At 40.6% G+C, this 17,152-nt stretch overlaps 1 protein-coding gene and 3 non-coding genes across 8 annotated transcripts; all 4 read left to right on the top strand.

The window, feature by feature from the left end:
- Window positions 1-3,763: 3,763 nt before the first annotated feature.
- EIF4A2 (eukaryotic translation initiation factor 4A2) lies at window positions 3,764-12,908 on the top strand. Of its 5 annotated transcripts, none has more exons than XR_015697981.1 (12): window positions 4,519-4,550; window positions 6,449-6,491; window positions 6,577-6,709; window positions 6,942-7,081; window positions 8,774-8,942; window positions 9,099-9,208; window positions 9,420-9,563; window positions 9,846-9,983; window positions 10,437-10,526; window positions 10,735-10,814; window positions 11,355-11,452; window positions 12,100-12,241. XR_015697981.1 is itself a non-coding variant. In XM_014068389.2 (11 exons), exons 1-11 carry the CDS (start codon window positions 3,814-3,816, stop codon window positions 12,242-12,244), a joined length of 1,221 nt encoding a protein of 406 aa, XP_013923864.1. In that variant the 5' UTR covers window positions 3,764-3,813; the 3' UTR covers window positions 12,245-12,908. The 5 variants fall into 5 exon arrangements, 3 of the variants coding, with proteins under 3 accessions (XP_013923864.1, XP_087581291.1, XP_087581292.1); XR_015697980.1 differs by having other exon boundaries at window positions 11,355-11,456; window positions 12,100-12,240; XM_014068389.2 differs by lacking the exons at window positions 4,519-4,550; window positions 11,355-11,452 and adding an exon at window positions 3,764-3,842 and having other exon boundaries at window positions 12,100-12,908.
- LOC148043530 (small nucleolar RNA SNORD2) lies at window positions 6,797-6,867 on the top strand. The gene has a single exon (XR_015698118.1). It is a non-coding gene; the product is annotated as a small nucleolar RNA SNORD2 (small nucleolar RNA).
- Window positions 9,240-9,369, top strand: LOC148043531 (small nucleolar RNA SNORA63). The gene has a single exon (XR_015698106.1). It is a non-coding gene; the product is annotated as a small nucleolar RNA SNORA63 (small nucleolar RNA).
- On the top strand, window positions 9,597-9,775 carry LOC148043532 (small nucleolar RNA SNORA81). Its single transcript, XR_015698107.1, has one exon. It is a non-coding gene; the product is annotated as a small nucleolar RNA SNORA81 (small nucleolar RNA).
- Window positions 12,909-17,152: the final 4,244 nt, after the last annotated feature.

Here is a 17,152-nt window from a genome sequence, read left to right on the forward strand (position 1 = left end):
ACTCCAAGAATCAGCTGCAAACGTTAAAACCCTCTGAAATATGAAATAAGGTCAGAATTCAATTGCACTTTTATTTGATCAGAAGGTTGGGAAACTAAATTATGCCCCCCAATCCCATAAATGTTGCATTATTCTATAATTAAGGAATAAAAATGAGAAACAGGCTCTGATATGGTAAAATGGTGCTTTGTGATTTAAAAAAAAAGTCAAAACAGCAGTAACCAGAATTCTTTACCTAAACTATGAACATTTGTAACTAATGCAAATCTCTTAAGCCTTTTCTGGAGGAAAACTATTCATTAATTTACATGCAGGATTAAACTCAATAAAGAATAGTCTGGCAATGAAGCAATAGGAACCGATTTCTTCACCTGTAAACAATGCATCCCAAAGGATGCAATTCCTTGCCATTAAGCCATTATTTTTTTGGCACCAAAATGCAAACTGTTAAAAGAATATCTGTGAGCAGAAATAGTGTTCAGGAAACTACCCTATAGAATATATTAAAATGAGCAATTACTTAGGATGAAAAAAGGATCAAGCTAAAAAAGTAATTATTCTCACTTGTACTCAATTCTTCCAAAAGTTGGCAAGCTCTTAACTCACCAGATCACACCTTAAAATCAATTCTGAATGTCACATATGAAAATAAATAAAAACAATTTTGTTCACCAATCACTTTTATTACAATTTTAAGCTATCCTTTTTCAAAAACTTCTAGACTAGTTCAAAAATAGACTAGGTCTCACCCCATATATCCTTCTATATCTTGATAAGCTTTGAAGACAAAATGATTAAAACTAAACTCATTAAATAGGCAGTGATTTCAGTCTGAAACTTTTCAGGCTCAACACAAGAGACAGCAACAGTTAAAGGAAAAATAATTCTGAAGATTCTCAGTCATCCAGGTCATAGTTGTCTCAAAAGTGCTTTTTCAAAAGCCAACTAAACTTTGTTTTTCCTTCTTATCCAAGAAGCTTTATCCATTCAGGCAGGATAGAGGGGTTGAATGATTAGTTCTGATAGGAAAGGGGGGGGGGGGAATGGAAGGATCATTTTCAGTCATATGAATATTCAGTCATCTGGTCATACTTTCTGAGAAGTTCACATTTTGAGTCAACTATCAGCTCCATTCTGAATTCAACAGGTGGCTTTCCCAAAAACACTATTTTTACCTGCTTATAACAAGAATATAGAGCACATTAAAAGCTAACACTCAAAATCCATGACAGTTACAAATATTAAACATTATTACTGCTGCTGAAGTGATGCTTGCCTTAAAGAGATAGCAGAAAAAGTCTTTATTCATACTAATCTGGAAGCAGGCAGCACGTTTCTAACCACCTGGCATGATCCCAGAGAAATTAACTGATGCAGGCAAGCCCTTCCCCACCCTAGAACTTCTGTATTCCATCAAGGCACCAGAACAGCTATACCTAGTGAGGTTTTTTCTCTATGAACTAACTCTCCCCCACTTCCCAATTTACATTGCCTAGACATGAAGTTTTCCCAGTGGCAATGTATGGCTGTGAAAATTGGACCATTAGAAAGACTGAGCGCCAAAGAATGGAGGCCTTTGAACTGGTGCTGGAGAAGACTCCTGCGAGTCCCTTGGACTGCAAGGCAATCAAACCGGTCAGTCCTAGAGCAGATCAACTCTGACTGCTCTTTAGGACAGATCCTGAACAGGAAACTCAAATATTCTGGCCACCTAATGAGAAGGAAGGACTCACTGGAGAAGAGCCTAATGCTGGGAAAGACTGAGGGCAAAAGAAGAAGGGGACGACAGAGAATGGATGGAGTCACCGAAGCAATAGGTGTGAGTTTAAATGGAGTTCAGGGGATGGTAGAGGACAGGAAGGCCTGGAGGAAAGTTGTCCGTGGGGTTGTGATGGGTAGGACACGATTTTGCAACTAACAACAACAAAAACATGAAGCAGGTACAATAATCTTCTCTGATTCCGTTTAAAAGGATACGTAGCCAAAAGCTATCACCAGTCTTTGTTAACTCGTCCCCTTGGCGTTAATATTACTTTCCCATGCACCCCTTTCCCCCAACTTCTTTCCATCCATTTGCCTGATGAAGGAAATAAATAAATAACAAGTTACTCTTTCATATAAAGTGTAAAAATGTAACACAAAGGGGTGAGACTCTTGGCACGGTTTTTCTTGATTGTAAAATTCCTTTGACTTTGAAATACAGACAAGCACACCAGTTGGTGAGATCCACCGCCTAAACAACCAAAAGAAGCAGATAAGAAAAAAAAGGGGGGGCTGCAGGAAAAGTCATGCTGAAATGCGAATGAACTTCAGAAGAAAATGGGGAGGGCTTAAGCGTCATGTATGATGAGTAGAAACGTATAAATTGTATTACTTGAAATCTGTCTTTGCGCTCCTAGCATTCAAGCCATGGGGAAGAACCTGGGAGGCCGCGCTTGCAACCGCTTATTCTATTTCCTTGCAATAAAAACTTTTGAATTGTGAACCGGACTTGTCTTTCGAATTGTGAGTATAAAAATTTGTTTTTCCTATCTCACATTGACTTCTCGCCTCTTCTTCCTTCTTTCCCCCCAAGCGACCTCCAGCCTTCCTCGTTTCTGTCACCCTCCCTCCCTCACCAAACCTCTGGCAGCCTCGTCCGCCAACCAAATAATCAACGTACTAGACGGCTCTCCGCCCAATCAACCAGACGCTTTTCCATTCAAAAAACAACCGTTTCGCCCCTCGGCAGGCAGGGCCGGCGGTTGCGCCCGCCCGACTTCAATCTTAGGGAAGAGGCGGGCGAGGTCTCCTAAGTCCTCCGTCCCCCTTCCTTCCCCAACCTCGCGCCCTCCAAGCGCACCCTAAAATGAGGGTGGGGGGGGAATGAATGGAATGTAAGGACGAGCCGCGACCCTCCCCCTCATCCCGCTACACGTGTTAGGCCGGACGCCCCTCTACCCCCCCACGGAATAACCCCCACAGATCTGGAAAGAAACCGGGGCGGTGAGGGAGATGAAGAAACTGCTTCATCTTCCTCTCCTTGCTGCCCCTCTCCTTTTTTCCAATACTGCCGCGCAGATTGACACCCCCCCCCCCCGACGGTCTCTCAAATAAGCCCACCCTGGGGGGGAAAGACCGCCCGGTAACCACCAAGATTCCCTCATTAAAGGGCTCTGCGGGTTCTGAGGCGGCAGAACCTTTAAAATCACCTCCACCGCCGTCCTTCCTTGAGATGGGGCGGCTCTGCCTCACTTTCCAGGCTCAAAGACCCTGTTCTCCCACCCCCTCTTCTCGCGGGCCCCTCTCCTCCGCCTTTCCGCCCAGAATCCCCCTCAGGCAGGGAGAGCCGCCGCCATTTTTCGTTCCCTTTTCCCTCCTCCCGCTTCTTCGCCGAGGCAGGGGCCGCCTAGTAAGCCCCGTTTACGAGGCGGGGGGGGGGGCGAGTTCAGAGGTGGGGGGGAGGTTTGAAGCGGGACGTATCCCGTCACCACTGCACTGCTGCAATATCCTTCCGCGTCTCGCGGCATAAAGTAGTCCCTCCCGCCGGGCTCCGTTCTTTTACGGCCCTGAGCCAGCCGTTGCGGTCCGCCTGGAATAATCTCTCTCTCCCTCCCTCTCTCTCTCCTGACCACCCTCCCCGAGCCTGAGATGTGTCCATGGACAGGAAAGGGGGTGGGGCAGACCTGCACGGGATCCCCCTGCTATGAAGTTCTCATACTTGGGCGGGGGGGGGGGGAGTAAAAGTAGATCCGGCCAGGGGGGAGGGATATATAAAGCGGGCGCCGCGGCGACGCTGCCTTTTCAGTTGAGGAGAGCGGCAGCAATCGGAACATGTCAGGCGGATCCGCTGATTACAGCAGGTATATTCCGGCGTGGGCGAAGAGAAGACGGCGGGGAGGCTTTTAAAGGGAAGCTTATTCAGGGCTGTAGGTGTGATGGGAAGAAGCGGGGGGTTCCTGGAGGCGGCCGCCTCGGGGAGGGTCCCTTTCTGGCTCCGCTTCCTCCTCCTCCTGCCCTTGGGATAAGGAGAGGTCTTCTCCCTCGCCAGTGCCTCAAGCGGCTTGTCAGGGAACTGAGGGGGCTTTTGACGGAAAATCCGACCGTTGGTCTCGAGCGTGCAGTAGATGGCCCTGTTGCCATCCCTTCGAGCCACCACATGGTTTCGCCCAAGCGGGCGGGCGGCCGCCTCGGACGAGTCCATTTTCGTCCACGGGTGGGGTGGGGTGAAGAGAAGAACAGGGAGGGGCGCGGCTGGTAAGCCGTTGGTTTGCCGACAGCCTCGTCCGTCACCGGCTGGCGCTCGACTTCGAGAGGGTGGAGCTCTCGCGAGAGTTCGGCGGACTTTTTGAAGGGAAGAGAAGGCCCGGAATGGCGCGGTGATAACGTTCCCCTGTCCACGTTTTCCTCGCTTGATCAATGATTTTCCTCCTTCGCCCCTATTGCACACGGGCCTTCCCTCCTTCCTCTTTGCCCGTTTTCTTCATTCCACGAATCCTTGCAAGAGACGGTCATTTGGGGGTTCCACGTGGACGGGGTTGCCTGGGCAACCCAATGGATTTTTTTCGCAGGTGGGAATCCTAAAATTGATTGGATCTGCCATGCTGGGCCCCGATTTAATCGAAGAAAATAAGCCATAAGGATCAGTGTGTTGTTTGCATGCAGGCATCTGTTTATTTTATTATTAAGCCTCCGGTGTATATACACAGTCCACAGCTATCATTGGCTTGCCATTTCTTGTGTGAGGCGATGAGAGGTCCTTTTTTTATCCCCAAAAAACTCAATTAAAATTGGGGGAAAGTCCCAAAGGTGCTTTTTCAAGAGGCAACCGGACTTTCTTGTTTTTCTTTGAAGAAGAATCGCTTCTGATCTCCAGAACTGAAAGTTCAGTTTGCCTTTTCAAAAGGCACCTTTGGGTCACAAATATGACCTGAATGACTGAGAATCTCCATAGACGTTGAGAAAAACTATTATTTTCTAGGACTAGATTTTAAAGGCAAGAAAAATAGATTTAATAGTTTAAAGTATTTTTGGGGAACACAACAAAATTTAGCCAAATACTTTAGATAGATCACTGCCAAGTATTATGACAGAAGCAGAGCAACTGTATGCTGTGGCCTGCTGTATTTTGACTTCCCCGGGGTATTTCTATTAGCATCAGAGGTCAATGCAGAACATTTGAAAGCTTGCTTTTTTTTTCTCAAATGAGAGAAGGATGAATGATGGCTTCCCAAATGCACGCCATAATGTGATTGAGGCTCAAATATTTCAATGCAGACTGATTTTCATAGGGCCAGTGAGACAGTAAATGTAGAATTGCAATAACAATTGCCAGTTGTGAACTTGGGTCACAGACAACCCAGAGTTATGAGGATAACATAAAGTAGGGAAGGTACTTTTGAGGGAACCTGGAGGGGTAGTCCATAATTAAATGCAATCTAAAGGCTTTAGAAAGGACTTGCGCAAATGGTCCCTGACTTAAAATTGGAATTTTTTGCTGCTAAATGGGTTTTGCCTCATTTTACAACCTTTCTTGCCACAGTTGTTAAGTGAATCACTGCAATTAAGTTAGTAATATGGTTAAGTGAATCTGGCTTCCCTGTTAAGATTGTAAAGGATGATCACTTGACCCCTGGATAGTGCAGCCATCATAGTTGCCAAGTGTCTGAATTTTGATCACATGGCCATGGAGATGCAACTATGGTTGCCACTGTGATAAGTCACATTTTTCAGGATCCTTGTAATTTTGAATGGTCACTAAACAAACTTGTAAATTGAGGACTATCTGTACATTTTGAGAAGGCATGCATTCTTAATGTACACTGCAAGCAAAATACTTCTGATAGTCCTTGACAAATGACCACAATTGAGTCTGAAATTTCCATTGTTATGTAAATCAGTTGTGAGTTTTGCCCCATTTTACAACTTTTTCTTGCCATGGTTGTTAAGTTAAATTAAATTGGTGAGAGTTGGTAAGAGAATCAGGCTCCCCTCATTAGTTTGACCTGTCAGAAGGTTCCATAAAATAGCTATGTGATCCCACGACACTGTAACTGTCAAAAATAGTAGCCAGTTGCCAAGCATTTGAATTTTGATCACATGACCACGTGGATGCTACAAGAATCATAGTGTGAAAAGGGCTTATGAGTCCCTTCTGTGCCTTCGAACTGTCACTAAATGAATAGTTCTAATTCAAGGATTGCATGTAATGTGCTAACATAAGTAGATTAGTGAGAAACAACCAAAGTTATTAAATGGAACTACTTATTTTTTCATGATTTTTTAATGGTATGTATATGATCATGAATGATTTAGTAATGTTAGAAAAATTGTGAAGCAGTACACTTTTGACTAGTTATGGTCTTAGCAATAATTACTGCATATTTGACAGCTTTCAGATATGTTATACTAATAATACTTCAAGAATTCTTAAATTTGGTTAACAATGTATGCTTCTCTTACTTGATAGAGACCATGGCCCCGAGGGAATGGATCCTGATGGTGTCATTGAGGTTAGTATGTTAGTGATAGTTGTTTTTTACAAGCTTGTGTAGAAAGATGATGAGGCATATTAAAATTTGCTTTTTCTTCTTGCAGAGCAATTGGAATGAAATTGTTGACAATTTCGATGACATGAATTTAAAAGAATCCCTTCTCAGAGGAATTTATGCCTATGGTTTTGAGAAGCCTTCAGCTATCCAGCAACGTGCTATTATTCCATGTATTAAAGGTAAGCCATAGTGAAGATTTTTTTTAATAGACACAAAGGTTTGGTCTGAGCTGCTCTGCCTTGGGTGGAAATTCATATTTCCTTGTGAAGTGAGATGATGGTATTCCATCTTTCGGGACTGACCTAAAAATGGAGACTATTTGTAACACTGATCACTTGAAAAGGAAATGTATAGTTAAATTGCAACCTTAATGTGTTGTGTGAGAGCAGTAAATATCTATCCTCTTTTTAGGGTATGATGTGATTGCTCAAGCTCAGTCAGGTACTGGCAAGACAGCCACATTTGCTATTTCAATCCTGCAACAGTTGGAGATTGATCTCAAGGAGACCCAAGCACTAGTATTGGCCCCCACCAGAGAACTGGCTCAACAGGTATCGATAATGTAGTTGAAAAAGCTGCTTACATGTTGCATAGGTTTCAAGTGTCATAACATAACAGCAGGATTTCTTGCAAGTTTGTAATGGCTGCTCATTGCCTTTGGGTTAATAAATCTGGAAAAGGTCAAGATATCAGATATGACTGAGGCAGATAATGGAATGAAGTGCAGTAATGGCTGTGCAGGAGCTTAAGTGAAAATTGTTAAAATGCAAAATGCAAACAATTTATCTGAGGAAAAGTACTCTTAAGAATGCATGTAGTTTCTGCAACATGAAAATGCCTGTGTGCATGTAATCAGTTTTTCTCTATATGTGTGCAAATTATACTGTGTCAGTCTCTTGGCCTCTATTTTGAACTGCATTTTTGCAGAACTATATTTAAATTTTTATTGGTTTTTTTATTTTTATTGATAGTCTTATTTTTACAAATAAGGCAGTGAACCTACCCAACAAACATTCTTTTTCCTATTTTCCCCACAACAACCCTGTGAGGTAAGCTGAACTGAGAGAGACTGGCCCAAGGTTCTCCAGTGGCTTTCATGGCCAAGCAAGAACGTGAATGAACTAAGCTTCTCTTTTTAATCCACTGTCTTAATGACTACACCAAACTGGCTCTAAATACTATAATCTGGTGGTGATGTTGAAGAAATTGAAGGCCAATTTTACAGCAATACTGTGCTATGCTTGGTGAAAGAAAATGTTCATGCAGAGAGTAACTCAAAGTACCTTCGAAAAACACTCCTGGTGCATCTGAGCATACAACTAAAATGCAGTTAGATGTCTACTCACCTTGTACTGCTTAATAGTTATTCTTTGAGGACAAAGCAACAAGCCCAAAGTTATTTTTAGCAGTAAATAGCTTTTTTGGTCATGTCAGCCGCGTAAATTGTTATGCATCAACATCTGATTGTAAAATTGAGGTGTACAGAACATTTCAAGTTTCCACATGGTTCTGAACTTATTGGAGGCATTCAGCAATAATGACCTGAACATTTTTGGGAGAGCTCTTAAGTTGAGAACCTTTCTGGGTGATATTTGAGGGGCGTGTTTTTGAACTTGAAATGTTTCAGATTTAAATGATTTGTAGACCTCTGCTAGTGTTGTGTCATCTAATAAAGAGTCAGTTTTATCTTGCTGACTTAACTGATAATTCCAAAAGACTAGATTGAGTCTGCTTGTCTATAGAGAAATGCCTGATAATGGTTTTGGCATGGTATCATAATGAGCGTATGGTTCTTGGCTAGCTGTCAGCTTTATTTTATAGAGCCAAAATTCCCTCTTCATGCAGTATCAGTTGAGATTCTACAAATATGGTATTTGTGGGTAAAGAAAGATTGTCAGATCTCATTTGAGCTTCCTCATCAAATATGAGCCATGGTGGCACAATGGTTAGAATGCAATATTGCATATTGCAGTTTACATCACTGCTCACTGCCAGGAGTTCAATCCTGAGTGGCTCAAAGTTGACTCAACCGTCCAAAGACTGTAAAATGTGGACTCAGATTATTGGGGCAATGGGCTGACATTGTAAGCCATTTAGAAAGGGCTGTTAAAAGCACTATGAAGCAATATATAAGTCCTATTGCTATATTATGAATCCATTGGGAAACTGGCCAATGGAAACACGGTAGAGACACACATATGCCCCAAGTAGTAAAATTCTAATTGAGATTTATGTCATTTCAGATCCAGAAAGTTATTTTGGCACTTGGAGATTATATGGGCGCCACTTGTCATGCTTGCATTGGTGGTACAAATGTTCGCAATGAGATGCAGAAGCTCCAAGCAGAGGCTCCCCACATTGTGGTGGGAACTCCTGGACGCGTATTTGATATGTTAAATAGGCGCTATCTGTGTAAGTACTTTAATGCTGATTTGAAATCTCTATAGGATGTATCAAAGTAGGCATAGGTTTAAAAATTCATGATTTAAACAAAAGTAAAATTTTAATAATGCAAAATATTATTTATAAGAATACTTAAATGGAGCCTGGTTTTTTTTTTCTTTGTAGCACCTAAATGGATCAAAATGTTTGTCTTAGATGAAGCAGATGAAATGTTAAGCCGGGGGTTTAAGGATCAGATCTATGAAATTTTTCAGAAGTTAAGCACAAACATTCAGGTAAAGTGAAACTTGATGCAGTCATGTAATAATGCAGGTAAAGTTACAATGTAGCTGTGAAGTGCTGTATTGTCGTTCCCCCTGCATAAAACAAAATTGTCTCTATTCTATCTTTGTCTGTTTTGATTCCGTAGCAGACAAAGACGCTTGGTTTCATACATTCGCCTCTTAAACCTTTGGGCAGACTAATGTTTTAATTTTCTTGAACCAGGTTGTATTGCTCTCTGCAACTATGCCAATGGATGTGTTAGAAGTGACCAAAAAGTTCATGAGAGACCCTATTCGTATTCTAGTGAAGAAAGAAGAATTGACCCTTGAGGGTATCAAGCAATTCTACATTAATGTGGAAAGAGAGGTAAGGAAGATGATGAACCAGTGAAGCTAGTTTGACTTCTTGTTACAAGCACTATGCTAAAACTGCACAAGTTGGGGTATTTCCTTGGCTTTTGTGGTAATGCTAGCACGGTACACACAAGAAGAAGAAGAAATGCACTGAATCAAGTGTGACTTGGGTGGACCTCTTTCTTAATGTCCAGTGTCCTAGTCTGGAGACTTGGTGCAACACTATATAGTGCTGAAAGTTTTATTTTGCACTGTTTTTTTTTCTGTGCTTATGGTCGCTTCCTTAATTTCACAGGAATGGAAGCTGGATACCCTGTGTGATTTATATGAAACTTTGACTATTACCCAGGCTGTTATTTTCCTCAATACAAGAAGGAAAGTAGATTGGCTTACAGAGAAAATGCATGCAAGAGACTTCACTGTTTCTGCTCTGGTAAGAAGACATCCGAAGATAGGTTCTGTGATATGGTTCAAATGCCAAATATTGGAACATGTCCCCTATTCCAGTTCCCTGAGCTCTGTATCAAGACTGGTATTGAACGACAGAAAATACTTCAATCTGCCCCAAACTTCATGAATTTAAATGTAATACATCAGAAGTCAGGTAGTTTCATCAGTAGGTCCTTTGTTTATTTTAGGAATTGGTCCTCCTCCAGTGACTGAACACCAGATTCTCTTAGAAATAAAAATAATTGCTGGGTTCTGTTTGTGTGTACTGACTGTCCCACCTGCTCAATTCCTCTTGTCTAGTCCACAATAGAATACAGTAAAAGATACTATTTTATTTAAAAGGCCTGCATTTTTTAAAAAATTGACTAGCAAAACTCAAAGAAATAAAAGCTGGTTGACATGGTTAACTCTTTGTATTTATAAAAAATCTCTACAGCATGGTGACATGGATCAGAAGGAGCGAGATGTTATCATGAGAGAGTTTAGGTCAGGATCAAGCCGTGTCCTAATTACTACTGATTTGCTGGTGAGTTTCAGTGGTCATTGAGCTTAAACTGATTTGTTTTATGTGGGTCATTGTAACCTAAGTTTCCCAAGCTCTTGGCAGAGCAAGTTCATACCATGATGTGGACTTATTAACTGCGGTATATTAAACTATATTGTCCAGCAGAATTGAGATACCTTGACCTCCAGGCTTGAAGTGTGCTGTTCAGTGCTTTGCCTTTGTTTTACAGGCTCGTGGCATTGACGTGCAGCAAGTATCGTTGGTTATAAATTACGATCTGCCAACCAATCGTGAAAACTATATTCACAGGTAAGTTGAATTTTTGAATTTCAATTCTGAAGTCTGAACCTTCACATCTTCAAACCTCCCTCGCTTTCTTGCATTATATAATGTGTGTGTGTTTATTGTGCGCGCATAGTGTGTTGAGGATGGGAGGGGCAGAGCTTCTTGATTAGCCAATGAAACAAAACAGTGGGAAAACTTGTTTATTCAATTTTTGATAATTACTAAAGATAGCGAAGACTGCTAAATTAACCTCCTTAGTCAGATGCTTGAAGTTTGCAAACATGTTTTAAAGAAGTTGCCATTGTGTATTATTGTGATTTTAGGAAAACATGCTCAGAGGTTTGCGCTTTTCATAAAGTTGTTGTTAGCTTAATATTGCTTTATTGGACATTTCTTTGTGCCAATGCCTCCACTGCCTCCTTTGGTTCCTCTTACATTGGGATTCTTTCTCTGGTGTCTTCTAGTAGAACTTTAAATTTACCTCCCTAAGCTGTTGTCTTTCTTAGTGGCTTTGTCCGTAAATGAAGTAAATTGTACCTTATTACTTGATACAAAAAAATACAGGAGTCGCTAGCCCAGTTGATGACGAGATGGTGCTCAGAAACGACGACGTAATTTAGGACGTGGATTCGTAAGCGGCACACTGTTTGCATAAAGAGCGAGTTGGTATTTATATACTTTTCTTTTGTAATGACTGTTGTGAGCTATGTTTGTCTTAAAAAGCTCTTAATGGTTTGACCAGGTAGAAGCAGAAGTTGTGGGTTTGTCAACCTGTAGATCTACTGTGTGCCCAGTACTGTTTAATTTTTAAGTTGTTTGTTTTGACAGATGGTGATAAGTTTTCCCACTGATGAATAAAAGTTCTTTGTCTCTTTGAAAATACAGTATTAACTCTTGGCTTTTAAGAACTGCAATTGGAATGAGAGTCTCTCTGATTTAAAACAAGCTTGGTAATTTGGAGGCTGACATCAAGCTCTGTCCGTGTTCAGAAGAAATGGTGTGGGAGAACTTTTTGCCAAAGTTCTCCAAAATAAGGAGGGGATGAGATCAGCAAAAAAAATACTTGGGAGTCATGTTGAATGTAATATATCCCGTCTACACCAAAACTGAGAAGCTGTTCTGTAATCAAAGTATTAGTCAATATTTGCTAAGCTTTTAAAATGCTCAGGCCAACAAAATAGCATAAGAGATTGTAATAACATTAATCTGGCAATGAGTGTCATTACTAGTTTCTGGCTCCCTCACCCCAAAACAGGTTTTGTTATTTGTCAAAGAAGACTAATGTTCAATGTCTTTGCTTTGTTTGCAGGATTGGTCGAGGTGGTCGTTTTGGCAGGAAAGGTGTGGCTATAAATTTTGTCACTGAGGAGGACAAGCGGATCCTTCGGGATATTGAGACTTTCTACAATACTACAGTGGAGGAAATGCCTATGAATGTGGCTGACCTCATTTAATCCCTGGGTTGAGATGTTTTTGGAATGCAGTGCTCGCTGTTGCTGACCTGGCGATCCACAACGTGCATTGTGCTTCTTGGGGGATACATTGAATCTTGTCTCAATGCTCATTACGGATCAGAAATACAGATTTTTGATAAGCAAAGCGACATTTTGTCGTGAGCTTTTGTGGGGGAGAGCCATTGGCTTTCTCCTCTTTAGGGTTTAGACTGTTGGGGTTGGGTGGAAAGTCATGGGGTCTGTACATTTTTTCTTTATTAGAAATTTATTTCCTAGTTCTGTAGAAGTGGTAGTGCTAGATGTTCTTTATCATTTAATAATTTACTTATGGACTAAAAGATATAAGTGCTGTATAAAATCAGCCAATTATGTTAAACTAGCATACCTACCTTTATTGTATGTTATAATCCTATATTAGAGTAAATTGGAAAGGCCTTTCAAAATGACTAATCTTTTATAAGAACATAAAAATGCATTTTTTGTTTGGTATGTATTTATTGAATAAAGTATTTAATTAGTGTTAAGTGTGATCTGGACCCTGTTGCTAAACCCTGAAAGCAATCATTAATATTGTCTTAGTTAGGGTTTAAACCCATTAAATTGCCATATTGCACATGTCTTAATGAAGTTTGAATGTTCAATAAAATATTATATATTCACTTCATTGGATGAACTGGATGCTTTTTGGAAATTGGCAGTGCAGTTCTGGGTTTCCGTTTTCAATCTTTACACAGACTGCCAGATATGTATCTTGCACGTGCCACATTCAACTATACATAATAGTAGCAAGTTATTTATTTGTTTCTGTCTGCCTAGTGGAGATAGTGGTTCATGTAGTCTTTCGGCTTATGGCTGTTGAGCCCAGAAGTACATTCATAAATCATGCCAGTCGTTAAGCAGTCATCAAGTGACTGATTTGAATGTTTATAAATAGCTGTAAATGCTGGCATAACGGGGCATCCATCACGACTTCAAAATCAGGCAACATGCAATTCTTGGGGAGATATATTGTAACTTTGATCAGTAACTAAGTGATCAGGCATCAGTTAAGGACTAACTATACCTAATGTTGAGTTAATTCATGGTGCTTCAGTTGTATTACCACACAGGTCACCTACAGATAGTACATAAGTAATGGAGATCTTGTACAAGTTGACATCAAACTGCTATTTCAACAGTAGTATTGAGCAGGGGTCACCAACCTTTCGGACCTCAGGGACCACTAAATAATTTTAAATCCCGCAGTCTACTAATACAAATTTTTTAAAAGATAAATAGTATTTAGTGCGATATAAAAAATAATTTTTCTGTGGGCCACCAAAATTTTCTCACGAACCACCAGTGGTCCATGGTTGGTGACCAATGCTAGAGTGATTAGACGAACCAGTCTCTGGGTATTATGTCTTAAATGTTGACCACTTTAATTACAATTACAAATTTATTCTATTTGTCTAGTCAAGAATGCCCAGGAAACCTAAGGCTTTGCTTTGCTTTTTGTCCTTAAAATTTAGTTACTTTTAATGATTAGAGTAGGAGAAAGCTAAAAACCAAGCTTAATATTACTTTGTAAAAAGTTGGACTTGCCTGAATGGTAAGAGAAATTTATGGAATGCACCTCCAATTTTCATAAACCCAGAAGCACTTTGAGCAATACGTTTATTCAGGTTAGTGAAAAACTATTGGCCAGGTTTCCAGCCTTGTTTACTATTTTTCTTATTTCTTCTCTTGCTTTTCCTAAGTATTTTATCACTACCTTCTAAAGAAGAATGTTGAAAACTTTAGTTGAAAACTTAGTGGTCTAAAAAAGTTTTTTAAAGTTAACCTAAATTTCAGATGACCAGAAGCATGCCTTTACAATTACAGGCCTTACCTTTTTCTGCTGGAATAGGTGAGGTCACACTGGGGGAGAGCATGATATGATGGATTACATCAGGCATTCAGTATCAATCATTCTATTTTTGCTTTGGTTTAGCCTAATAATGTAGTTTGCATCGATTTGATTTTTAAAATGGGCAACTACTACAAACAAAACTGGAACTTGAAATACAAAAATTCGGAAGTGTTGGAAATGACTATTGTAGCAAAATAAGCTTGCATTCTGGATACAGAAAAGAATTTCCTAAGGAAAGGGGAAATAAAGCAATTGTTATGGGGGAGGGTGTGTGCAGACAACTCCATGTGGTTGTTTTGGCAAAACTAGATTCTTAGCCATCCAGGTCATGGTTGTCCCAAAGGTGCTTTTTCAAGAGACAACTGGACTTTGTTTTTTCTTTTGAAGATGTTTTGCTTCTTATCTAAGAAGCTTCAGCTCTGACAGGTTAGTGGGGAATTGAAGGATTTATATTCCTTGCAGTCAGGTGGTCATTTGTATCCTTTTAGAGCAGGGTTTTCAACCACCAGGTGCTGGCCACACCCATGCCTGGTTTAGTGAAGGGGGGGGGGGAGTCCTGATGAGTTTAACACCAAATTTAGAGGGTTGTTGAAGCACTTGGAGGTTTATCTGGGTCACCTGACTAGTAGTGTTTTGTCAAAATCTGAAAAGCTATCTGAAGATGACTAGCACATAACTGGTGTTTTTTTACTTAATGTGTATTTAAACCTACCTTGCATCTTCCATTCTCTTATTTCTAGCATATCTGTCATAAAATATCCTTGTGTTGTTTAAAACAAGTTTTAAACAATATTTAAATATTTTATGATCTGGTGCATTTCTTAATTTCTTTTCATATATAAGTTGCATACAAGTTAAATAGGCAGGGCGATAGTATATAGCCTTGCTGGACTCCTTTCCCAATTTTTGAGCCAATCAGTGATTCCGTGTGCAGTTCTCAGTGTTCCATCTTGACCAGCATATAGGTTTTTCAAGAGACAAATAAGATTGTCTGGTACTCCCATCTCTTTAAGAACTTGTCACAATTTTTTGTGATCCACACAATCAAAAGCTTTAGTATAGTCAATGAAGCAGTAGATGTTTTTCTAGAACTCCCTAGCTTTCTCCATGATCCAGCATTTGTTGACAATTTGATCTCTAGTTCCTCTGCCTCTTTGAAATCCTGCCTGTATTTCTGGTAGTTCTCAATCCAAATACTGCTGGAGCCTAGCTTGTAGGATTTTGAGCATAACTTTACTAACATGTGAAATGAGCGCAATGGTGCGATAGTTTGAACATTGCCTTTCTTTGGAATTGGAATATAAACTCACCTTTTTCAATCCTGTGGTAACCGTTGAGTTTTCCCAAGAAATTGGGTACAGCACTTTTACTGCGTCGTCTTATACTGTCACCTCCACTAGCTTTGTTGTTTCCTAAGGTCCATTTGATTTCACATTCTAGGATATCTGGCTCTAGACCACCCCATTTTGCTTATCAGGGCTGTTAAGCTCGTGTATATATAGTTCTGTTAATTATGCCACCTCTTAATCTCTTCTGTCTGTTACGTCCCTGCGATTCGGGTCCTTTATCATGTCCATCTTTACATGAAACATTCCCTTCATATCACCAATTTTCTTGAAGAAATCTCTAGAACCTCTCTATTCTATTGTTTTCTGTTTCTTTGCACTCTTCATTTAAGAAGGCATTCTTAGCTCTTCTATTGTCTGGAATTCTGCATTCAATTGGGTGTATCTTTCTCCCTTTCCTTTCCTTTTGCTTCCCTTCTTTCCTCAGTTATTTGTAAAGCTTCCTTAGACAGCCATTTTGTTTTCTTGCATTTCTTTTTCTTTGGGATAGTTTTAGTTGCCTCTTGCACAATGTTGCAAACCTTCGTCCATAGTTCTTCAGGCACTCTTATCTACAAGATCTTAATTTCTTAAATCTATTTGTCACTTCTACTGTGTATTCATTAGGGATATGATTTAGTTCATACCTGAGTAGCCTAGTGCTTTTCCCTACTTTCTTCAATTTAAGCCTAAATGTTGCAAAGAGAAACTCGTGATCTGAGCCACAGTCCGCTCCTGATATTGTTTTTACTGACTCTATAGAGCTGACCCATCTTTGGCTGCAGAGCACATAGTCGATCTCATTTCTGTGTTCACCGTCTGGTGATGTCCATGTGTAGTCGTCTCTTGGATTGTTTGAAAAGTGTTTGCTATGACCATCGTATTCTCTTGACAAAATTCTATCAGCCTGTGTCCTGCTTCATTTTGTACTCCAAGGCCAAACTTGCCTTTTATTCCGGTTATCTTTTGGCTTCCTACTTTAGCATTCCAATCCCCTGTGATGCTAAGGACATCATTGGTGGTAATTCTATAAGGTGCTGTAGGGCTTCGTAGAACTGGTCAATTTCATTCTCTTCAGCACCAGTGGTTGGGGCATAGACTTTGACTACTGTGATGTTGAATGGTTTGCCTTGGATTCGAACTGAGATTTTGTCATTTTGGGGATTGTATCCCAGTATTGCTTTTCCCACTGTTATTGACTATGAAGGCTACTCCATTTCCTCTGGGGGAGTCTGGCCTGCAGTAGTATACCTGATGGTCATCTGAATTAAATTCACCCATTCCTGTCCATTTTAGTTCGCCGATTCCTAAGATGTCGATGTTCAGTCTTGTCATCTCGTTTGACCACGTCGAATTTGCCTTGATTCATGGATCGTACATTCCAGGTTCCTATGGAGTATAGCTTTTTTTAGCATCGGACTTTCCTTTCACCACCAGATACATCCACAGCTGAGTGTCCTTTCGACTTTGGCCCAGTCACTTCATTGTTTCTGGCGCTACTAGTACTAACCCTCTGCTCTTCCCCAGTAGCATATTGGACACCTTTCATATCTTTTTGCCTTTTGGTACATGGGGTTTTCATGACAAAGAGTGGGTTGCCATTTCCTTCTCCAGTGGATCACATTTTGTCAGAGATCTCTGTCCGTCTTGGGTGGCCCTGCACAGCATAGCTCATGGATTCATTAAGCTACC

The sequence above is a fragment of the Thamnophis sirtalis genome, unplaced genomic scaffold (genome assembly GCF_051295495.1).
Source record: "Thamnophis sirtalis isolate CommonGarterSnake01/CBP01778 unplaced genomic scaffold, rThaSir2_p1.2 scaffold_11, whole genome shotgun sequence".
NCBI classification, from domain to species: domain Eukaryota; kingdom Metazoa; phylum Chordata; class Lepidosauria; order Squamata; family Natricidae; genus Thamnophis; species Thamnophis sirtalis.